Here is a 25,405-nt window from a genome sequence, read left to right as displayed (position 1 = left end):
CCAGCTGGCTCGGGAGATACAAGTTGCACCTACAAGGGAAGAATTAATCCCTAGGGAAGGGCTGGTGTGGTTTGCACTGCTACCTTCCACTGAATGTTTCTGTAGTCGGGACTCTATAGGAGCCCTGCCAGAGAGACACTGAATCAGTATGTTCCTGGTGATCACCCTGGCCAGTATTGCCCATTTATGGAGGCTGCAGGCTTCCCAGTTCAGGGAGGATTGTAAGCTCCTTGTGCTGTTGCAGTTGCTGTCTGGCTGAGCTTATCACAACAGATCCTGCCTCCTGGGTCTAGACAGCACTCCAGCCTCCAGGTGAGGACCTAAACAGTCATGTAAAACAAACTGTTGTTAGAGGTGGAGCTGGTAGTGACACTTATACTTAGAATTGCCTAACACTTCCCATTATAACATGGTTTTTCTGTTGCTTTACAACTTTGCCATTCTTTAACCATTCAGGATGAAAGTTTCCATGCTGGGTTCTGCCTCAGGCTGTAGTTTTCAGGAGAGTTTCAGTTAGAACTGTTCATCCCTTTCTGAAAAAGATATTGTGGAAAAATAATGTGCTTTTCCCATGTTAATTTTTTTTACAACCATTTCATGGAGGAGCTCAAGTACCTCCATTCTGTGGAGCAAGGACTTGGAATTCAGCAGGGGGTTGCCTTAGGGCCCCAGATGTGCCTTTTCTTATTCCTGTGAAAAACACCCAAGCTGCACCAACCTATAAACCGTTGAAAAAAATCTCCATTTGCATATCTTCAATATAGACTTGTTAGAATTTGGCAGCTAAATTCCATCTGCACTGGCCACGCTCAGCCCCTCACAGCGCCTATGTGCCAACCAGACTGTGCATGTGCCATCCCCATAAAACTCCATCTCAGGACTGCATGGGCCACCAGGAGGCACTGGGCACAGGAACTGAGAGCAGGTGGACTCTCCTTCATGTGCCACAAAGTCCTCCTCCCTCCAAGCATACAGGCAGCATACAAGAGGAACGTGCTTGACACATATACAGAGGGGAAGAGAAATAGTCCTAGTGTGGTGTGGAGGAGTAGATTAGAAAAAGGAGCCTGTGGGGGTGGACAGAGACTGGTTGGGCAAGGAGACTGAGACAAGGTGGCTATTGGGGTGACTGGGATGAAGATCCTAAGAATGGAGACTTAGCCTGAGAGAGTGGGGAAGACAGATCAGATGCACAGCCAGCACCACAGGCATGCTTAATTCTGGCCGTTTCCTAAATTTGAGTGCTTGACTTGGCACTATTAATAATGTTGTTAGCACAGCTTTGTTGTATGTAACAGAACATACAGTAATAATATAGCCAACTAACAAAGGCATAGGCACAATGAAGGCTGGTGCTATCGGAAAGTGAGTGGGTGAAAACTAACTGTAAAAGTACAATCAGAGCCCATTTAAAGCAGTGGGTAAAGATCATAACGGATGGTCAGACAGGACAGATAGTGCCTATCTTACCTACCCTGAAGAGCCTCCACTGTGTAGACATCATTAAATGTAATTGATCAACCTGCTGCTCATAAATTATTTCTGAGTTGAACGTTGAAATAGAAACTACAGTGCAAACAAGAAGCAGCTAATTATGTGTATGAACACTCTATTCACCATGCTTCAGTGAGCATAGAGAGTCAGCTGCCTTTTTGTCATGTGACAATGGCAAAGAATGACAGAAAGAAACTCAGTTTCTTCTAACACTGAACAAGGAACTTTATTAGAATTATGAAAACACCCTCCCTAAAGTGTCCCTGTCCCTCTCTGCCTCACAGTAGCGCTCGGGCTCAGAAACTTCCCCAGCTCCTGTTGCTTAGTTTCCTGCTACAAATCTAAAGAACCAGAATATGTATTATCATATCTGCATATATATCACATTTTTCCACTATAAACAATCTTTAACAGAGTATAGATTCCAGATTTCACCCCCTCGTCCATTTTAAAGCCTTGAACAGGGCTTTGCCCAGTTAATACACTTGGATTACCAATCCCATAGGTGTTCAGGATTCTTTCCAATAGGAATATCTCCTTTCACTAAGGTTGTTGTGTGGGTATCCTTGCTACTAGGGTCATATGGCAATTCAGCTGCCTTTTGGAAGCTCTGCTGGCACTATACAAATGAAAGGTCTCTTTGTAGGGCCCCTTGTTCTTATTAGAGAGAGAAGATTAAAAACATTTAATAGAAAACAAAGAAAAGGTTAATTAAACCTCATATTCTCTCTTGCAGGCATCTATGCAATTTGCAGAATGTCAGTGCATAATCCAGTGTCAGGAGCAAGAAGCCATGCGCTTCAAACTACAACACACTTTGGATATAAAAGTAAGTTCTTTATAGCTAATATGCGGACTGAAAAATTTAGGCATTTACTCTTGGTTCTAGTTTTAATATTACCCTCCTTTTACTTCAGCATATGCCCAAGGGTACTTATCTGATATCCTTAACTCAGGTTTAACATCACCCCTTCACAAGTGGTGCCTTTGATATCACTTACTTTTAAAATACTATTCCATGTGAGTAAGGGTATCAGGATCTGACTTAAAATGAATTAAAGTTGTAATGGGAATGCTTTGGCACCATGCTTCTGTGACATGTACTAAGACTTCTGTGATACTCCTGAGATTTTCTAGCAGTTTCAGGTGAATTAGAATTTGAGAGTTTTACTGAATTATATATGAAAATGAATAATGCACTCAGAACAGTAATAAGTTATTTAACTGGACATTAAAATATGGGACAATTTTGTTTTGTAGTGGTTTCTGTAGCAGGATGGACATCCACTAAGCACTCCGTTCTGGGGCACCGTAGAGGCACACTGATCCCTTTTGCAGGACCTGTAAGAACCACACACAACTTTCACACAGCTGTCCCACCCTTTGCCTGTGGCTGGCTTCGTAATAGGGTGATTCTTTTCTAGGATAACATCACCCATGCCTCGGGCCGCTTCAATAACAGAAATAGTTCTTAACCATCACAGGGTCCCAAAATAAAGCCCATCACTACACAAGAGTCCATACTAAGCTCTGGTGTCTTTGCTCATAGGCAGAGCTCTTATTCTGTCCCAGCTTGTCCTCCCAGTTCTTCCTAGCTCGAGCTTAGCTTTCCATCTCTTGCTTTTAAGCGCAGACTCCATTCAGGTTTCTCCACAGAAGCTGCCTGGTCCCTGGGCTTCTCTCTGTCACAGCTCCCTTGGCCTCAGGGCCTTCTCCACATGTGGTCTTCACACACCCTGCAGTTTCTCTTTGCTATTCTGTACTCCCCCCACTGCAGCCTCCTGCTGCTCTTTATAGGGCAATCTCTCTCCTGTGTGACTCCTTCTATAATCAAACCTGGCTCACCACAACCTTTAAGGGGTGAACCACCCTGTGGCAGCTCCTAAGAATCATTGCCCCTGAGTGGTTCCCAGATAGAAAACATTTGTAACCACCACAGCAATATATGGAGTTCTGAGCACAAAGCAAACTGATGGAAGTGTGTGTGACTAATAGGTTTAAAGGGGTTAACTTGTGTGTGCCTTGTAAAGTAGATTATAGGACTACACTGGGGGCAATATTTTATAGCATCACACTGCCTGCTGCCCTTCAGGACTCCTTGCACTCAGTGTGATCCTATGGTTTTTTATTCTGCATAGGAGGAACACCAGTCATGGACCAGCCAAGATTTTCAAAGGTGACTATTGACTTTGGGTGCCTCCATTTTTGTGTTCCCAACCTGAGACAACCCTAAAGGGTCTGATTTGAGGCCCTCAGAGTCACTAGTCACTTTTGAGAATCTTGGATCAAGGCCCTATTGTGCTACACGCTATAAAAAACACGTAACAAAGATGGCCCCTGTCCCAAAGGATTTAGTCTGTACACCATTTTGTCTGCTTACACCTGACTACTGTTCTTTGGCAGGAACTGCAGGGCCCAGGATATACGTCAGGTTCTACTTCTGGAAAGCCACGCCACATATCATTGCCACTTACTCATCCCCACGCTAACGTGCCACCTTCCCAAGCCTTTCAAGGCTTCATTCCTCACGTGAGTATCTGCTCTAGATTGTGAAGTCAGCATGACACAGAGCCGTTCTGAAGTTCAAAAACAGATGTAATTTCCAGTGGGGGGTTTTCAAAGAGATTCTTACCTATCAGGCTTAACTCATTTCCTTTAATGTCTCATATTATGGGCTTACTCCTTTTCTTTTTATTTAGCTAAGACTATCTTAGCAGTTGGAGAATAAAAATGAGCTTTTTAAAACTAATTTCCTTACCTGTGTCACTAATAACACTTAAAAATATTGAAACAAAGGCTACATTGAAATGCATTTGACTTTTCACCATTTATGGTGTGTGTTTTCTGTAACTCACTCAGCACAAACAGTGAGAAAAGCCTACTCAGATTTCCAGTTTCCAGCCAATTTCCTTTTCTGGTTCTCATTGCACCAGTACAATCCTGCAATGTTTGGGTTGCAAATGCTGCAGGAGAATGTTTTAAAAGTTCCTTCCCATACTGACTTTCTCTGATTTTTTTTCCTTTTAGTTTATGACAGCTTTTGTATTAATATTAGATTATGTAACCTTCCTCCATTCTTTTTAAATACACCTAAATTATGGATTTAGTCTTATGCAGAAAATAATTCTCCATAATTTTCTCTATAGTTTTTATATGATTCTCCATATAGGACATGCCCCGGATCCCACCAAAGTAAATGGGAATCTCAATCACCTTTGGTAGCAATTGGATCAAGCCCATGATCATTAACACACAACAGAGTGTGGGTTTGTCAGTCACTATGCGCACACTTATTTTGTATCAGTAAATATGTACTGTGGGACCAATTCTGTCCTCACACAGATCCATTGATCTCAGTAGGAATTGCACCTGATAAAGGCCTCATCAGCCCTCTGCGTGTGCTCGTGGCATGCCCCCTCCATGCCCCTACAGACTCCACATGTAGGGAGGGGTGCAGGGCCAAAAGTTGCAGACTGTCCTCACTAATCCCATGGGGAAATATAAGATACTGCACATAAAATCTACAGTCTTTTTTTTCTGCTTTGCTCTTTGTGTTTTGGGAATTCACATTTCCTCCAGGGACAGCTGTTGCTCAGGGGGATCCCAAATATCATAGCTCCTGCAGGAGCTATACTAGTGCCCACAGATTTATGGGAGTGGGTAGCAGGCAGCAGTGCTGAGGAAAGGGCCTCGTGCCCAGCCTTTCCCTTCCCTTGTGTGAGACTAACCTTCCTAGAGGGTGTGGCCACGTGAGGACAGAATTGGACCTTGTATATGTACAGTATGTTCAGCTTTATCTTTGCCGGGTCCAGTGTAAACCAAATGCTGACTTTTAACTTGAGCATACTAATGCACCATTGAGAGAACTTTAGTAACTCCAGTGCAAAAGGTTTTTATTGCTTTCTCAGAAAAGAAATGGTTTGATCACTCTACATCATTGCTAGTTTCTCTTTCAAACAGCAGAGAAAATGTCACTAAATGATGGCCATAATTTTGCGGCTAAAGCATGTTTGTGTACCTTAACTTATGAATTGTCTATTTGCTCTGTCAATTGAATGTCTGCATAAACTGTTACCTATCTCTGAGTTTTCTGAGAACAGACAAAGCAGCTAGGAAATTATAAAAAAGCTTTGACCAAAGTTTTGCCTTATATCACTTGGAGACATGCACTTAAAAAGTTTCAGTTACCAACTAACTTCACTTTCTAATGTGTCCCTTTTTCTGCATATACAGCATGTGAGCAAAATTTATCAATTGTGTGACTCCAATGAAATCAGTGGAGTCACAGCAAGGATGCACTTAGCCTTTCTGGATATGTCTACACTGCAATTTAAAACCCACTGTGGGCCAGTGCCAGCTGACTCTGGCTAAGGGGCTGTTTAATTGCAGTGTAGCTATCCAGGCTCAATTTGGAGCCCAAGCTCTGATACCTTCCCCCCTCATGGGGTCCCAGAGCTCGGGCTCCAGCCCAAGCCCAAATGTCTACACTGCAATTAAACAGCCTCACAAGCCCAAGCCCCATGAGCCCAAGCCAGTTGGCACAAGCCAGACATGTGTGTCTAATTGTGGTGTAGACATACCCATTGTAAGCCCCACCTATCAAGATTGCCTGACACTTCCCATTATAATATCCTATTATTAGATGCTTATAACTTTGCCAACCTTTAAGCATTTGGGCTGAAATTTTTTTATATCGGGTGTCTGTTTCAAGATGACTTTAAGAAAGAAAAACCCATTTCAGCCAGAACGGTTTAACCCATTTCTAAGAATGAGGTTAGAGAAAAGTGCATTGTTTTGCCCAGGTTAAAAAGAAATCTGGCAATCTTTTCTTTGAGCAGCTGAAGCACTCTAATAGTGTGGTCCTCATTTTCTGGGTGCCTGACTTGAGCCCACGGGTCTTGATTTGCAGAATTGCTGAGCATTCACAGCTGCAACTGAAGTCAATCCAAGTTGTGCTTCAAACATATAAAGTGTTATATAATGCTAAGTAATCTGAAAAATCAGGGCCTAGGGGTCCCAGATTGGGCACTCAAAATTAGTGGACACTCTTGACCTTAAAATCCCGTGCCTCTGTTCCCTATCTGTAAAATGGGAGTAATACCAGCCCCTCATTTCACAGGAGGTGTTGAGTTCATTAGCACATGCGTGTTTGTGAATAATCAGATACTGTAGTGCGGAGCTCCAGAAAAAAGCTGATGAGGAAATTAATAATTATCTGTTCAGAGCTGGGGTTGAATAGGGTTCACTAAATAAGGCCTAGGGCCACCCATTGAATAATCAGGAGAAAACAAAATATTAAATTTTATTAAATTCAATATTTTAAATACTGAATATAACTTAATTTTCATTGAGTGAGGACTGCGCATCATGTACGCTGAATGAGATGGAGGTTGCGTGGAAAATATAGTATGTGATCATGTAATTAAAGACTGCTTTACGAAGCATATGCACCAGGAGGCTGAATTAAGGTTGCATTTCCTAACTTTTGAGTGCTTAACTTTGCAACCTTAATAATGTTTTTTGAACATAGTATTTGTGTATGTATATAAAAATGTACATCTATATCCAGTACTGTGTATGATCATGTTATGATTTTCTTTACAATATTCTGAAAGAGAGAGAGCTTATTAACTTGCATAGTATATTCACCTCTTATAAAATATTTTGATAATGATCAAATTTTCATGGTCAAACCTCTAGATAGCTTCCACTAAAATAGAGTTAAAAAAATCTAATAACTAAGAACAAAAGAGAAATGTCTGTCTTTAGCTGGGTATATATAGGTTCTGGAAAGCAAAATGCCATTTTAAACATTTCTTTTATAAATGAATATTTAATTCAGATGCCACCCAAGCCAGGCATTGTGAAGGAGGATCCACTGCGAGATTTAAAGCGGCTTCTCCAGGAATTAAGAAGTACTATTGACGAGATGCCCTCCGTGGTTCTCAGTAAGAGTGACAGTGATGGCCGGAGAGAGTTACCTTTAACCACCTTGAGAAACACAATGTAAGAAAAGTGTAAATTAATCTGGATGTATATAGCCTTCTGAAACTAAAATCTGGCCACTCAAGTGCTTTTGGGACAGTGCAGGATACTGTTGTACAGGAAACCTGGATTTAGGAGTGGACTCAAGGTATCCAGAGAGATTAGCCATATTGCTCATGCAACAGCCCTTATTGATAAGCTGCTTTCTGGGAGAGGTGTAGTGGTTGCTTATAAGAGTGCAGAAGGAGAATGGTGGCCCAAGTTAAAAAGATAGGCAAGGTATCTGCGCCATGGTCTAATAGATCCATATCACAGGATGAGGTTGATATATGGCTATGATGGCAGTGGAACTAGAAAATTATTGCATCATTTGCACCCCGGTGATGTCTTGTTTATTTACTTTCCATCTAAGCATTTCAGATTTTATGATCATTTGTGAACCCCCTTCTTCTGTATTATGGAAGTATCCTGTCATGTGGGAGTAGGGTGACCAGATGTCCCGATTTTATAGGTATGGTCCCGATTTTTGGCCTTTTTCTTATATAGGCTCCTAATACTCCCCACCCCAACCCCATTTTTTACATTTGCTGTCTGGTCATCCTATGTGGGAGACAGGCAAATGGTTTCTCTTAGCACACTACAATGACTCCATAGATCATGTTAAACAAAATATCAAAACCAGCATCACTTGTAAAAGCCTGATGCTCTGGATCCAGAAATAGAGAGTTTGTAAAGATTAACATCATTCATGACTTTGCATTAGAATATATCCCTTATTTCAAGAATTATTTATCTCCCATTGTATGTAAAATTGGGGCTTTGTCCGATCAGTCTCATATACCAAACACCCCATTCTCATGCTTTTTACTGTTTTGGTTGAATAGAAATCAGTGTCATCAGCATCAAACCCTTTGAGAGTCTCAACAGTCATAACGAGGGCCCTACCAAATGCGTGATCCATTTTGGTCAATTTCACAGTTATAGGATTTTAAAAATTGTAAATTTCATTATTGCAGCTATTTAAATCTGAAATTTCACAGTGTTGTAATTGTAGAGGTCTTGACCCAAAAAGGAGTTGGCAGGGGGGTCGCAAGGTTATTGTAGGGGGGTTGCAATTCTGCTACACTTCCTTCTGTGCTGCTGCTGGCGACAGTGCTGCTTTCAGAGCTGGGCAGCTGGACAGTGGCAGCTGCTGTCCAGAAGCCCAGTTCTGAAGGCAGAATCACCACCAGCACAGACGTAAAGATGGCATGGTATGGTATTGCCACCCTTATTTCTGCACTGCTACTGCTGCTGGCCACTGTGCTGCTTTCAGAGCTGGGCAGCTGGAGGGCAGCCAGGAGCCCAGGTTTGAAGGCAGAGTCACCACCAGCACCAGCGCAGCAGTAAGGATGGCATGGATGGTATTGCCACTCTTACTTCTGCGCTGCTGATGGCAGGGCGCTGCCTTCATAGCTGGTCACCCAGCCAACAGCTGCCGCTCTCTGGCCACCCAACTTTGAAGGCAGCATAGAAGAAAGGATGACAATACAGCAACCCCCCAGCAACTCCCTTTTGGGTCAAAACCCGCAATTTGAGAACCCCCCTGAAATCTGTATAGTATAGGGTAAAATCACACAGAAGATGAGATTTCACAAGGGGAGACCAGATTTCATGGTCTGTGATGAGTTTTTCATGGCCATAAATTTGGTAGGGCCCTAGTCATAACAAGAGAAGAATGTTTCAGAACACAGGGCAATCAACGGTGCTGAATTGCCAATGTCTGGATTATAATGATTGTCTGTATTATATCTTTATGATTGTTTTCTGTGCTGCTAATTCAGCCGTGAGTTCAAGAAATGTTTTCAATGTCTAGCAAAAGGGCCAGTGAATCTTTGGAAAGATTTGCCTTCTGTTTTCTTTCTTCTGTGTGATACTGTGTTCCCCATGTGAGTTGACATGAGGACTGGAGAATTTTCCAGAACTAATTATTCCTCAGAAAATGGCTGTATCTGCCAATCCTCATGGTAGTGCTTTTCTTGATATTGTTAACTGTGGTGCATTTTTCCCCATACAGAGATGCTGCAAGTAGAGAATCTGCTGTCCCATGCAGCTTGCGACAGGATAGATACAGCAAGTAAGAAACATTGTCATTTGACTGAGAATGTCCCAGACTTTTACCAATAATCCAGGAATTAGTCTACTTGTTTCTCTGGAGGATGTTAAATAGAAGCTACTAAAGCTAAACATTTTAAAATCAGTAGGTCCAGACAACTTGCTTCCAAGAAGTTCAAAAGAGCTGGCTGATAAGCTCACTGAACCATTCATACTGGTTCTCAGTAAGTCTTGGATCAATGAGGAAGTTCCAGAAGACTAAAGGAAAGCTAATGTTGTGCCAATTTTTAAAAAGGGTAAACGAGATGATCCAGGTAATTATAGGCTTGGTAGCCTGACATCAATCCCAGGGAAGATAATGGAGCAGCTGACATCGGACTTAATAAAAAATGCAAGTAATGTAATTGTGCCAATCAACACGGTTTTATAGAAAAATAGATCCTGTCAAACTAGCTTGATTTTTTATGGGAATATAAATTTGTTTGATAAAGGTAATAGTGTTAACGTCTGTGACAAAGTTCCTCCTCTACCTTGGTGGGTCCTGCACTTATTGGTAGATTTCTCACCTCAGTGATCTTCCCCACAGTCTGGGTCAACTTCTCCTGTGTCTGATCAGGAGTTGGGAGGTCAAGGGAGGAACCTGGGCCTGCCCTCTACTCCAGGTTCCAGACCATGGCCCTATGGATTGCAGCTGTCTATAGTGCCTCCTCTAACAGCTGCATGACAGCTACACCTCCCTGGGCTACTTCCCCATGGCCTCCTCGAAACACCTTCTTTATCCTCACCACAGGACCTTCCTCCTGGTGTCTGATAACACTTGTAATTCTTAGTCCTCCAGCAGCACAGCCTCTCAGTCTCAGCTCCTTGTGCCTCTTGCTCCCAGCTCCTCACACGCACTTCCTCTCCTCTGGCTCCCCCCCTCCCCGACTGGCGTGAGCTGCTTTTTAAACCCAGGTGCCCTGATTAGCCTGCCTTGATTGGCTGCAGATGTTCTATTTAGCCTGTATGCCTTAATTGGTTCTAGCAGGTTCCTGATTACTCTAGTGCAGCCCCTGCTCTGGTCACTCAGGGAACAGAAAACTACTCATCCAGTGACCCGTATATTTGCCCTCTACCAGACTCCTGTGTCCCACTGGTCTGGGTCTGTCACACCTCATAAACTTCTCTAAGATGTTTGACTTGGTACTGCATTATATTTTTATGAAAAAAACAGAACCATATAAGATTAACATGGCACACATTAAATGGATTAAACTGGATAACTGATAGGTCTTAGAATGTAACTGTAAATGGGGAATTGTCATCAAGCAGGTGTGTTTCCTGTGGGGGTCTCAGAGGCATCAGTTCTTGTCCCTATGGTATTTAACTTTTTTATCAATAACCTGGAAGAAAACATAAAATCATCACTGATAAATTTTGCAAATGAAACAAAAATTGGAAGAGTGGTAAATAATGAAGAGTACAGGTCACTGATTCACAGTGATCTGGATCGCTTGGAAAACGGTGCTAACAAACAATATGTGTTTTAATACAGCTAAAGTGTACTTCTGTGTATGTCACAGGTCCAACCACCATTGGAATGCCGTGTCCAGTTCTGAAGGATGTAGATAAATTGGAGAGGGTTCAGAAAAGAGCCAAAAGAATCATTAAAGGCTTAGAAAACCTACCTTATAGTGATAGACTTAAGGAACGCAAGCTATTTAGCTTAATAAAGAGAAGGTTAAGCGGTGACTTGATTCAGTACCTACATGAGGAACAAATATTTAATAATGAGCTTTTCAATCTAGCAGAGAAAAGTACAACATGATCCAATGGCTGGAAGCTGAAGCTAGACAAATTCAGACTGAAAATAAGGTGTATGTTTTTAATTATGAGAGTAATTAACCATTGGAACAATTTACCAAGGGTCATGGTGGATTCTGTATTACTGACAATTTTAAACTCAAGACTGGATGTTTTTCTAAAAGATACGTTCTAGAAATTATTTTGGGAAAGTCTACGGCCTGTGTTATACCTAGATGTCCACAGAGGTCTCTTCTGACCTGGGAATCCCTGAATGCAGTAAAACCAGAGGGACTAGCTTTTGGGAAACAATGGCAGTAGAGTTGACTAGCAAAATATGTTTTAAGATGGTGAAGAAAATCCCTGGTATTGTGTTCCAGGTGACTGGAAGTTCTTTTAATATCAAAGCACTGAGATACATTAGCATGATACATATCTGTGAGCTCTATTGATCAGATCTGCACCTCATAAGTATTCATACAATACTGATTAAACTCCCCAAACTCTTTTCCAATATGCTCCAGGCGCAGTGCAAAGCCTGGTAAGGATTATCCAAGGGCAATCTCTTTTTTGATTGTTTCAAACCCCAGTAAAGAATCTGAAGGTGTCACACACAGGACGTTACAGAAATCCCTGGGAGTGAATGTGGCTCCTTTTCTAGTGAAGTTACATTAATTGAATACAGAGCATATGGACAGACGGAACAATATGCTTCTCTCCAGCTGGGACAGAACTGACTTGTTGACGATTTGGATTGCAGGAAAGCTTTTATTTATGTGGATGGTATTCTCCTCCAGTGCCTTAATGGAGAGGAGGTGGTGCTTTATGAGTAAAATACTTGGTAGAATGGGCTTTCAGTCTGGAAGTGATCATGGTAGCAGAGCTGGTGATGGAAAGGGAGTGTTTTTGTGAAGCTCCAAAATTAAATCAATCAACATTTGATTCTCTAGGTCACAGCCAAGAAACTTCCCAAACCTCAATCCGTGTCCTTGGTAGGTTCTGGAAATTGACCCAGATGTGTGGTCCACAATCTAACCCTACACTTCTGTGCAGTAAGAACTTTACAGTGGCTGATATGTGAGACCAGATTGGGAAAAGGCAGGAATTCATACTATGGGAGTTGTAATCCATGGGAGTTATCGGATATCATTGGATGAAATATGAGCTGAATACAGTAGACTCAGCTGCATAGTACCTTTCCTTGCACACTTTCTGGGCTGTGCCCTGCTCTGCCACTGGGGGCCCAGACTCCACATTTTGCCATGTCCCCACTCTCCACAAAGCCCTGGCTGCAGGCAGGTTTGTGAGGCTGTAACCAGGGAAGGAAGCACTGGTAAATACCAAGTTCAGGGATGGAACCTATTAATAGTTTCCAAAGCAGCTATTTTGGAAAATTAGTCCATGCTGTGAACTTGCTGACAATGGGAAAGACAGTGGGTTCCATACTCTTATCACCATCCACCCACAGAGCCCTGAGAGTTAGCTACAGGTGGAAAGAGGAAATACTAAGGGTCCCTGTAAGCAGTTGAACTCACCACCATAGCACTTCTGGCATCAGGCCAAGGCCCTGTGGGGTCTTCACCTCTAGTGCCCCCATCAGTTGCCTCTTTGGCCCTGCAGTGGCCTGATTCTGTCTGTGAGTCAGCTCTCCGACTAGGTCCTTTCTAGTCCAGACCCCTTCCAGGATGACAAAAGTATAACTAAAGTCCAAAAATGTCCCAGCATCAGAGATCCTGCTTCCCTCATTTGGGCTACTCCTCATCCCAGCCTTTAGGCTCAGTCCTCTGCCTCATCCTGGGCTCAGTAGTCTTACGTTGGGGTTGTACACTCTTCCTCGGGTTTTGAAGGTGGGCTTTAGCCCAGAGACCCCATATTAAACAGCCTCAACCTCAAAGCCCCTGGTGCTGCTTCCTTCTTCAGTCTGTTTCCCCAGGCTCCTCCCAGGCAGTGGGTACTTCCTACCACCTCTCTCCTGGGTCCTCCCTAACTGAGTTCTCCTTCCTCCTTATCTAGTCTCTTCCTGACCCTTTCACAGCTGGGGTCACTAGGTATAATTAAGTTGCCAAAACAAGACCAGCTGACAGATACCTGCCAGGTCACTGGCATGGTTGAGCCCAACCCCCACTTAAGGGTATGTCTACACTTCAGTAGGGAGCATGCTTCCCAGGACAGGTGGGTAGACGTGGGAGCTCTGCTCAAACTAGCATACTAAAAATGGCAGTGTGGCCAGGGTCACACAGGTGATGGTTGGGCTACCTGCCCAAGTATGAACCCAGAAGGTCAGGTAGGTTTGGACTTGAGTGCCTAGCTCGAGCTGCTGTCCATGCCGCTGTGGCCACACTGCTGTTTTTAGCAAGCTACCTCAAGCGGGGATAGCTTCTCTGTCTATCCCCATTGGGAAGCTCATCCCAGCTGCAGTATAGACCTAGCCACAAAGGGCAGCCAATCTGCGACAGTCCCCCAACTTCCGTTATAACGTGTAAATGTCTTGATGAATGCATATAACATTTTAGCAATTTTTCTTCATATCCAGATGTGTACTACTGCAAACTGCTGCATCTTGGGAATGCTGGGCAATCTAGCAGTCCTGATGGTAATGGTTCATAGGTTTCTAACTGACCTATGTCTTTTCATACAGAGATACTGCCGTGAGAGACTCCGCTCCAGAAGGCAGCTTGGAGCAGGATACTTTCAGCAGGTGAGAAGTGATGCCACTTAACTGTGTGTAACCCCAACACCATCAGAGCATGCATGTTGATCTCACTATCTCTTTGTTATTTATTTTCTAGGACGTGAAGGATTTGTTAAATTGAGTTATTCCTGTGCTTTTCAATGCTGTATTATTTGTGAAGCACTATCAGGATGCTTCTTAGAAAGAGCATAACAAATATGATCAGGCCAAATCAGTGTTGATTCACATCTGGTTCAACCCCACTAAAATCAGTACCACCACACCAGGAATAAATGAGTCCCATTAAAGCCTATGTGGAATTATGAAGTTGCTGCAATGATACTTAAATGATGATTGTTAGTGTGGACTAGTGGCTCCTCATGGTGATTCTGCTGTAGAAATAGGCCCCAAAAATGCTTGTTGTAGACTTAAAGTGGCAGGCACTGATGACCTGAATTTCAGATATGCTACAAATCCCATTTAAATCAGCAAGAGCTCTGCATCTCTGAAAATCAGAGCATTAGTACGTTAGCAACAAGACACAGAAAGCCAGAAAACTAGGGGAATCCAGAAATCATGAACCAATTTCATATTTCCAGAAATCCATTTAGGGCCAGATTCTGATATCCCTCCTCATGTTAGGTGATACCTTACTCGACAAGTGGTCCCATTGACTTAAAATGGGACTGTTTGCAGAGTAAGGTACTAATAAGCATGACATAGGACATTGGAATCTAGCCCTAAATCATAGCTGAGAGAAAAAACAATGAAGGAACTTTCCTTTCAAATAACATTCTTGGATAATAATATCAGACAGCAAGGTTATCTGATCTAGTTTTCCAGACACTGGTTGGAAGGTATGTGCCAGCCCCTCTTACCACACCATTTGCAAAACAAACCCTTTATTTTTCAGTTGACATTAGTAATACAGTAAATCAGTTCTCAATCAATACACTGAATCATCCTATGAAATGACCGATGCAATCATCTGCATTCTCTGTTCTAATATTCACCATTCATTGCCACTGAATTAAAAATCTCAGTGCTGGTTTACAGGCTATGTTTTTATCTTTGTAAAGCCTTCTGGCCAGATTCATCAACCTATTTTCTGTGACAAAGCAGTAGTTTTTCCTCAATTTTTCCTTTTTTGCTGCCATAAAATAACCTGTCTTTGTCAAAAGGTCAAGAGAAAATAACTAGCAGTAGGTTATTATTTGATAAAATGATCAGTGAATATAAATATGCATGAGTACAAAAAAACCCAGCCACTCTGTTGTTTTTAATATGTGTATTGCAGTTGAACTGCTACATATCTATACTTCATGTAACCCCAACATCAGAGCATGCATATTGATCTCACTGTCTCATAGCATGCTACCTGCCTTATTACTAGTGAGATAACATTTCTCAAACAAGGAAGAATCAAAAGCAGGAAAGCATACCTACATGTGAACCTGAACAGTTCTATATCAAATACACTGTGCCACAGACAGCCAGGAGTAAATCCAGGGCTGTTTCACCAGGAATGCACGTAGCCACTGTGTCTAGTAAATTTATCATAAACAGAATGCTTGACATTGCATAGAACGTTCTGACATATGTTTGGAACAACCACCAGTGTTATGCTGTCCTTTCATAAAATGTATGCCCTAATTAAAACAACTATTGCATGTACAATTTATACCAGGGGTAGGCAACCTATGGCACGCGTGCCAAAGGCGGCATGCAAGCTGATTTTCAGTGGCACTCACACTGCCCGGGTCCTGGCCACCGGTCTGGGGGGCTCTGCATTTTAATTTAATTTTAAATGAAACTTCTTAAACATTTTTAAAACCTTATTTACTTTACATACAACAATAGTTTAGTTATATATTATAGACTTATAAAAAGAGACCTTCTAAGAACGTTAAAATGTATTACTGGCACGTGAAACCTTAAATCAGAGTGAATAAATAGGACTCGGCACACCACTTCTGAAAGGTTGCCGACCCCTGATTTATACACTAGCATTGTTGAATGGAAAAGGATTATCACTCAGCTGCTGCAATAGCCAAAGCACTGAAGTAGCTAGTGCATAAATGTTGAAATAAGCTTTTCATGTCAATGTTTTGTTGTGTTAGCATCATCACCTATTTATGTCCCTCTGCTGGAGTTATACTCCTTTAGCCTCTGTGCAGTCCTCCCCACTTACAGCATGAATTCTACAGCAAGATTACTGCACAGCTCTGGTAATTGTATTTCGAACTGAGTTTAACGCAAACGTCTGCAGTAAGACCCTGCTCCTGCAGTTTGTTCTGTGTGGGCAAACTCCCTGTACCCAGGCAAAGCTCCATCCAGTCTAATGAAGCTCCATTGTAGACTGACCCCTCTCTTTGCCTGGTGCTACACTGACTTCATCAGGGCCCTCATGGGCACAGAAGCCAGTCCACGTGGAACCCGCTGCAAGATCAGCACCTTAGTCTTTACTCCATCCTTATGCAGGCAAAACTCTCCCTGGGAATTAAGATTGAAGTAAAACCTAAGCAAGGACTTCAAGGTTTAGCCCACTGCTTACTCTCTAGGTAGAGCCTGTGTGGTGTGTTTTCCTTACTATTCTATTGGTTTTGTGTCTGCTCTGTGGACTGCATGCAATTATAAATGTTAACCGTTTTATATAACGTACTACACCCAGTATTCTAACTATAGGAACCTATACGAAAGTCAGAAATCCCCATATTGTACAAGAGCCTGATCCAGAGCCCATTGAAGTCAGTGGAAAAACTTAAATTGACCTCAGCTGGCGCTAAGCACTCAAATTGTGGTACTGACATAGCTGGGGGCATGCCGCTTTAAGCTGCAGTCAAGTCATCAGTAGAGACTCTTGGATACTATGTTTATGGAGGGCATGAAAATATCTAGATAGGGGCAGCTTACTGAATATGGTACATTTTGACATCTCCCAGCACCGTAGGCATCCCCTCCTCTCCAGCCAACATCGCCCTCCGCTGGGCTACACTTTCTCACCCCGCAGCATTCCTCTGTGGGAAGAGAGGTTGTGGCCACATTGCAGCTGTACAGCTTTCCCCAGTGATGGACTTACCTACACCCAGGCATGAGGCTGGACCATTAGCTTTAACATTACGCTAAAAATTGCATGAGAATTAAATGCCTGAGCACAAGAATGCCAGAATGGTTCTTTCAGCCCTCCAAGTTAGCCCATTTGAACCCTGTATGCACCATTTACCTTTCACGTATGTGTATGAGAGTTCTAGAATGCATGCAAACGCTTCACTTTCTCAGCGAAATCTCAGCCTGGCACATTCAGGAGGGAATGCTAGTCTTGCCATTATTTTGCTTGCAGGGAGCCTTTAACTTTACATGTTTCGGATCTTGAGGACCAAACAGCTGCCCTGTCCTTCACACCCACTGGTGAGTTTTCACTGGCTGCACTAAAGAATGCATGTTTCAAGTAGGCCTGGCTTGGCACAGAGCAGAATTGTATAGAGACAGGAAACAAGTGTATTTTCATAGGTAAGTTTTACAAGTGTCTCTTAGCAGGAGCTTTTTACAAAATCGCTAAAGCACTTAACACAGTGCTTCATCATATGCATTTTATTGTTCATAGGTCAGCTCTCTTGAGAGTGATTTCGGCACATGTACTAAGAATTGAAAAGATGAGGAGGGCTTTCCAGTTAGCTGTTTTCCCAGTTCTAGAACAATTTCAGCAAATTCCTGTGTTTATTATGGTTTTCCCCATGAATATCTTCCACTTGACAAAATAAATTTCCATAACAGGTATTTGTTAACAGTAGTGGTCTTACCTAGTTACAAAGCAACATTTTCAAACTTGGGTGCCTACATTTAGGCTTCTAATTCCATATTTAGGTAACTAAATAAGGGACCTGATTTTCAGAGGTGCGGAGTAATGGCACTTCTCATTGACTTCATTTGGAATAAGGGTTACTCAGCACCTCTTACACTGTGGTCATTTTTATTTAGATTCCTCCGTATAAATTTTGGGCACCCAACTTTGAAAATATTGTCCTAAGCCATCTCCTAAGTAGCTAGAAAGAAGGTAAAGCAAGAACTGGGTTGGTGAGCAACCTTGAAACTCCTGTCTGAATTGTTGAAAATCTGGTGCTTCTCCAAGGGTGCCAGAAACAAGTAGTCAGCAGAAATACACTTGGCCATACTCCTCTAGAGAAAAAGTACAAGCCATCTTCCAGTTGACAATCCATGCGTCAGTACTGCATGTGACTTGCAAAGAAGTTATACTCTCTGTTCTTTTGGCTAGAGTGTAGGTGTTGCTCTGTTGGCTGCTGATGGAAAATGGGAAGGATCAAAGAATGCAATGCAGAGAACAGGGTTATGAAATAATTGCATAGCAGAACTCACATTAAGGGTAGAATATGAGCATTTATTCAAATTGTACTGTTGTCGATTTTCTAGCAAATCCATCCATCTTCACTGCCGCTCCTCGTTATGCCTCTTCCCCAAAGAAGTTCTCCCAGGAGGAGAGATACAAAGATAGGTCTCCAGTGCACTCACTGTTAACTGCTCCGCTAGATGACCTGAAGGCTGTCCCTAGTACCTCAGCAGATCACAAACCATCTTTGAGGAAGAGTAGCTCACCAGAAGCTACAACTGCTCGGAAAAGTAAGTATGGCCCCTTCTTCCTATCAAGAGGACTCTGCTGACTTTTTTCTCTCCCCAATCACTACTGTAGTGAATTAAAAACAACCAGCTAAATTCATCCCAACTGTAATTCTCTAGAGACCAGTGGAGTTACACTACCATACACAGATGTTATGTTATGTGGTCCATGAGGGTAATGTTTTTAAATGTTCAGAAATATATTTATTTTCATGTTTCCTTTTTAATATATAATTATTTAAATCAGGGGTGGGCAAACTTTTTGGCCTGAGAGCCACATCTGGAAATAAAAATTGTATGGTGGGCCACAAATGCTCAGAAAATTGGGGTTCGGGTGCAGGAGCAGGTGCAGACTCTGGCTGGGGGTGCGGGCTCCACGGTGCGGCCAGAAATGAGGCATTCAGGGTGCAGAAGGGGGCTCTGGGCTGAGGCGTGGGGTGCAGGAGTGCAGGCTCCAACTGAGGGTGCAGGCTCTGGGCTGGGGATGAGAGGTTTGGGGTGCAGGAGGGTGATCTGGGCTGGGATTGAGGGGTTTGGAGGGTGGGAGGGGGATCAGGGCTGGGTCAGTGAATTGGGGCATGGGGAGAGGTTCAGGGGTGTAGGCTCCGGGCAGCACTTATCACAAGCGGCTCCTGGAAGCAGTGGCATGTCCCTTCTCCGGCTCCTACGTGGAGGCAGGGCCAGGCAGCTCTGCACTCTCTGCAGGCACCACCTCTGCAGCTTCCATTGGAGCGCTGGAGGGGGCCATTGGAGCATGTAGGAACAGGAGGGGGACCATGCCGCGGCTTCCAGGAACCACATGGAACAGCCTCCAACCCTGCTCTCTTGCTGGTGCACCAGAGCAGGGCAAGCCCCGGACGCCGTCCCCCGACCCTGTCCCCCAATTTAAATCCTCTCCTTTCACTCAATAAAAGTAGTGGTGATTCTCAAAATTACATTATTGGCCTTTTCTTTTTACACAGATGTCTCCTTCACTCCCAGTTCTTGTAAGTGTAATTCCATGATGCACATTTGTTCCAAAGTATTTGATGTTCCATTTTAAAGCTGTGTTCTAGAGTTCACAAACCTGCTTGCCCTACTGAAATCCATCTCAGTTATTACTGATTTTCTCACTTCACTCTGCATGCATTTAAAAGACAAAATACTTCCTCATTTAGGAAGTGCCGCATTGTGACAATCCATATTAAGACAAATATTTCTCCTCCTGTATTGTATACATTCTGATGTGTATCACAGCAGCTGTTTAACAATGATGATGATTAACACTATATACCAGTTTAGGATGGAGAGTGAAGAAAAATACTATATCCCATTAAAGCTGCACAAGAAGTTACCAGAACATTAACAAAACTGAAAGAAAACAATGAGGGTGAGAGATTTTTCAAAAGCGTTCTGTGTTGGCCTAACCATTCAAGTCAATGCCCATTGATTTCAATGGCAACAGAGTTAGACCAACGTTGAGTGCTTGTAAAAATGCCACTCTGGCTGTATATACGTATTGTATAAACTGCAAAGTGCTTCTAAAACTAAACTAGTACTTGACAATGCAGAACATAGAGAAAGGGAGATAAATGTATTTGAAAATCAACTACAGCATTAAAAATTCTGGAAGGCTCAACCTTCCCTAATTAAATCAGAATATACAATTGACGAAGGGCTAGAGTGTGAAGTCGTTAACCAATCAAAACTCCATACAAGAGATTTGCTGCCACGTTCCTGGGAAGAAAGGAGTCACTGATCACTTGAAGAGGGGAAAAAAAATACTGAAAAGGTAATTCAAACAAACAGGTGCCTTCTGTCCATCAGGGAGGGAACAGTTTGGGCAAATTCCTGTTGTTGCAGGTAGACAGTCTTATTGCTTCCTCAGTAGGAGATAAGCAAACAGCTCTTCCTTGCAGGGAGGTGGGAAAATAAGTGTGTTGTCATTGGGCTATTTGGGTTTTTTTGAAAGCAGCCCTGGTTCTCCCTTTTGGCAATGAGATAAAAGGGAATGATTCTTCTTTCATCAAGGGAGCAAACACACACACACACATACACACACACAAATTGACTCCTTGGTTGCAGGGCAACCAGTTCCAAGTCATAGTCAGAGTTTAAGGCCAGAAGAGACCAGTTCATCTAATCTGACCTCAGGCCACCAACACCACCCAGCCACCCTGACCTTCCTCTTCACTGCAAGTCCTTTATAGTCTTCCTAGTCCCTGGAGAAAGCACAGCATCTTGCAACCAGCCCAAAACATCTTATCTTTATCATCGTCAGTTGTCATCAAGGCAAATCTCAAAGGCACATAGCCTCCTTACAGATCAAGCACCACCAGGACTGATGTCTAACTAGGTCCTTTATGGCTACATCTTAACGGCCAGAACTGGAGGATTCTTTTCTCTAGGCCTGGAAGCTATGAGACAAAGCAGGCTCTCTTCTCCGACGCAGTGAAGGGATTCAATCCCTCTTCTGTCTGACAGTAAGGATACAGTCATTCCTTCACAATCCCATTGTAGTCAGTGGGAATTTTGACCAACTAAGGACTGAGCAAAAAGGCTTTCAGGATTTGGCCAAACAAATGGCTTGTAGAACAGATCTAAATCCTCTTCCCCAGAAATGACCCTAACTAGTTTGGAAAAGCGTAGGTAGTTCAACCATGGAGCCCCCTACTAGTTAAACCAAAAACTTGTCAGTTGCCTTATCTGATTAAATAAAATGTGCAGTTACCTAATCTCGGTATTTGAGATACTCAGGATATTTGCTATGGCAAGTATTGAGAAATGCCAAGGACTAGTGGAAATACTGATATAACCACATCTCTCTCATATGTATAAAATCTTAGGTAAAAGTAGCAAACGTTTCCATCCCACCACTGCGCTGGTAGAAGGGTGTGTATTTTAACACCAGTGTACCAGCCACCTGCCAGTGGCTAAAGTTGCCTGGAGTACTTCATTAATCTAGTATCAAAAAGTCCCTAAAAAAGGGCCCTCAGTGATAAATAGATCAAGACTCATCTTTGGAGTGATGCCAAGCTACACGTTAGTTATTACATTTGCTTCTTACTCTGTTTGTAATTCCCTTTAGAACCCTGACAATAGCATTTCCCACTCAGTTGTTTTTGCAGCAAAGAGTCCTGTGGCACCTTATAGACTAACAGACGTTTGTCATGCATCTGACAAAGTGGGTATTCACCCACGAAAGCTCATGCTCCAAAACATCTGTTAGTCTATAAGGTGCCACAGGACTCTTTGCTGCTTTTACAGATCCAGACTAACACAGCTACCCCTCAGTTGTTTTTATCTTTTATAGTTGGCAAACCTCCGGCTTTTTCCTCTGTTTTCTCTAAGGAGCCCTAGCAAAAATAGCTGTGCTGGGCTCACATCCTTGCGCTCCTGCTGGTGGGCTGACTGGCTCTGCAGCAATGAAACACACATGAGTGGGCTAACCCTGCAAGACTTTCCATGCTTATTGTTTGTTTAAAAACTAGGAGAAAGGTGCACGTAAGCAGAATGAAGTGCACATGACACTTCCACGCTCGTTGCCAGGGACTGTTGGGCAAATGCAAGTCCATTTATCTACAGAACAGCACAAGCTTCCGCAACCAATGTGTCTTAACGCTGATGGAGCTTCTCAGCTCAGGAAGTCATTAGTTGAAAGCGTAATGATGAATTTTGTGGGGTGAACATCTCTGCAGTTGCAATTGCACATAACCCACCAATTCGTTTCACACAGACCATTAGACAGCCAGATGACACTGATGACTTTCAGTCACTGCCAGTCCTGGCTCAATTCAAACCTGTAACCTAGAGATGAAAAGTTCCACATTCCATGCTTTTTCTGTGTAGCTGTGTGCCTATGTCTCTGCCCCACCCCAACCTACGTGTCCTTTTCCCACCTTATTTTAGAATCAGCAGCAGATATGAATGGTACAGCTCCTGACCAGAAGTGGTTTACTGCTGGTACCAGCTGCAGAGTGAAACCAACTGTGATTGGGCAATTGTAAAGCATTGATTTGCATGTGCCATCATACCTGCTAATCTATAGTCCACCTCCTGATCAAACTGAATCCCAGACAGGCCAGCTACTAATTTGTTTATTGCTATTACAGCCTTACATTTGAACTCTATTTCTGAGCATCAGTATTCAGTCAATCAGAGGCAGTGTGGCCTAGTAGATGGAACAATGTACAGAGACTGAGGAGACCTAGCTTCTGTCCCCATGTCTGCTACTGGCTTCTTAGATGACCTTGGGCAAGTCACTTCACTTCTGTGTCTTAGTTTCCCCATCTATAAAATGGGGATAATGATACTGACCTCTTGTGTAAAGAGCGCTGAGATCTCTAATGAAAAATGCTATGCACAAGTATTATTATTAACAAAGTACTTTTTCCTCCTTCCCCCTCCATGCAACCACATAGCATTTAAAAAATCTGGCTTGGTTGAAATAGAAATACGATTAATTACAAAAACTGATGTTAATCTTGTCATCTCATTTATTTTATCTTTGATATTCCAAATAGTCCTATTTGTTGGAAGTCTTTATTTTAGAACTAATTTTAACTCTGTAATTTGAAGGTTCCTATATAAAAGACTAGTTAGCTAATGTATTTTTGTACCTCTAATAGTATAGTGACTAATCATTTCTTCAATAGCCTCTCAGCCTGCGGAAACCAGTGGGAGCACATGCAGGCAGCTACAGAACAAAATGGAAAACCTACAAAACCTGGTGGAAACGTTACAGATGAAAAACCAAGGTACTGACATTTATTCTAGTGAAATCACTAGTATTTCTTTTAAAATGTACTGAGCTCCACTGTCTCTTTGTGGTACATACCATAGCTCCGGCCACAGTTGTCCATTCCTGTCAGTTTTGATGTGTTCAGTTTACTAATAGCCACTTCCACATTATCCAGCTCCTAGGAGAATAAACAGATTAACTCCACAATGTGCTGTACTCAGCCCCTTAACTCTAATGAGCTCTGAGATCCTAAAGCTTTCAAACATGGCAGCTGTTCAGGGGTGCAGTCATGTGCTGCTGTGATCAGCTAAATGGGATTTTTAACGAGCTGTTGATACTCCATGGAATTGAAAGCTCTTCTGTTTATAGAAGTCTTCATTTAAAAAGAAAATCAGAGTTTACCAAGAGTGACCACACGGCCATAGCTGATCCTCCACAGCTATTCCTGATTCTAAAAACAGGGAAATAGTGCAGTCTCGGCCTGCCCACTGATCACAGCTGACATATTAGGGCCTGATACTGAAACCAACTAAACTCCTGTCAACTTCAGTGACTGCAGACTACTGGAATTCCTTTTGTCAGCAGCATTTTGTCTTACTCCACATTCCGATTATCTTCCCTTTCCCCTTCACTTCTGTGATTATGGACCTGGAAAACGAATGCTTCCACACACCATATAATTTTATGTGAAAGTCATGAATGATGGGAAACCACGCAGGGAAAAGTTTGGGCCAGCTTGTGTAACTAGTCATATCTCCATTAACTTCAACGGCCCTTCAGGATTTGCTCTTATTTAACTTCCACTTTATACACCAGCACGTTTTCTGTAACCATAATGTGTTATACAGCAGCTGTATAAAAGATACAGAACAAAAATAACCCCTCATATGCACATTAGAACAAACTCCACCATACAAACATTGGCCCAAAGTCACTTAAAAGTCAATCAATTTCAATACAACCCATACAAGTAACTTTGAAATCAATAGAGTTGTGCCCGTTTACTTTCTTACAGTAATTAATTTGGGCCATTAGGTCCAAATGAAACAGATGTATAGTCAAGCCAAGGTAATAGCCATTTAGTATGAGGTCTACTTTGCGTACTAAAACATCAGCCTACTAAAGTGGAAGCCACATTTGTTTTCTAAAGGGCATAGCAAACACAGAGCTTTGCCTGTGTAATGTGCTGGCTGGCTGTATAAACTGCAGTTATCAAAACCTGAAGCTTGAGTTGTTTTCTGCTCAACATGATCTAGCAAGACACAGCATTCAAGTGATCTGTCACTGCTATTTTCAGCAATGTCTTCGATGATCCGCTGTCAGGAAAAGAAGATTGAGAAAGTGAAGGAAAAGGAGAAAAAGCTAACAAAATAAAGAAACTCTGTATGGTTGTGATCATTCTAATGTATGTAGATTCAGCCCCATTAAATGTGATGCTTAAAATATGATACTGTTAAAGATTCATAATAAAGGTTCATAGTTTTGTAATCAGTGTCTTCGACTAGAATACTAGCGGCAGTCTGCAGTTCTAAAAGAGCAGGAAGGAGAGAAGTAAACACAAGACATGGAAATAAAGGCATTGCATCTTTTGTTGGCATACATTGGGAATAGCCGCATACTCCAAGGGAGACAGCCAAGGGAGTTATGCTGGCCATCTCAACAAGGCTCAACAGAGCCCACACACCTATCCGGGATCTGCCACCTTTTCAGTGACTCTTTACAAATTGTTAGTCTTTAAATATTTTAGTGAGACTCCTTTTGTTAGCCATCCACCTCTGAAAACAACCTGGAGTAACTTCTGCACGTAATGTTATTTTAAGAAGTTCTGCTAGCTCATGATATTCCATATTTCAGAGCTAGAGACAAATAATGCTGCCTGCCTCATAGACAAACTGGGAACTTCCCCTTTAAACTAGCCATTTTAGTTCCCCACCTCCACCCACTCTTGGACCATACACCTGGCACTGGGGCAGGACTAAATGCAGCTCATTCCAGTGTGACTTTTTGGAGGTGGAGGGGAATGGAAT

At 42.6% G+C, this 25,405-nt stretch overlaps 1 protein-coding gene across 1 annotated transcript in view; it reads left to right on the top strand.

The window, feature by feature from the left end:
- CCDC158 (coiled-coil domain containing 158) overlaps window positions 1-24,752 on the top strand; it is a 61,823-nt gene extending 37,071 nt beyond the window's left edge. Inside the window, exons 17-25 of the mRNA XM_050945250.1 lie at window positions 2,231-2,323; window positions 3,898-4,023; window positions 7,337-7,500; window positions 9,536-9,595; window positions 13,994-14,053; window positions 17,367-17,434; window positions 18,455-18,661; window positions 23,293-23,394; window positions 24,676-24,752. Of these exons, the coding sequence (XP_050801207.1) occupies window positions 2,231-2,323; window positions 3,898-4,023; window positions 7,337-7,500; window positions 9,536-9,595; window positions 13,994-14,053; window positions 17,367-17,434; window positions 18,455-18,661; window positions 23,293-23,394; window positions 24,676-24,752 (957 nt within the window). The remainder of the gene's footprint in view (window positions 1-2,230; window positions 2,324-3,897; window positions 4,024-7,336; window positions 7,501-9,535; window positions 9,596-13,993; window positions 14,054-17,366; window positions 17,435-18,454; window positions 18,662-23,292; window positions 23,395-24,675) is intronic.
- The last annotated feature ends 653 nt before the right edge of the window (window positions 24,753-25,405 follow it).

This window comes from Gopherus flavomarginatus, chromosome 3, assembly GCF_025201925.1.
Source record: "Gopherus flavomarginatus isolate rGopFla2 chromosome 3, rGopFla2.mat.asm, whole genome shotgun sequence".
Classification (NCBI taxonomy): Eukaryota; Metazoa; Chordata; order Testudines; family Testudinidae; genus Gopherus; species Gopherus flavomarginatus.
This window is presented reverse-complemented; position numbering and strand designations above follow the sequence as displayed.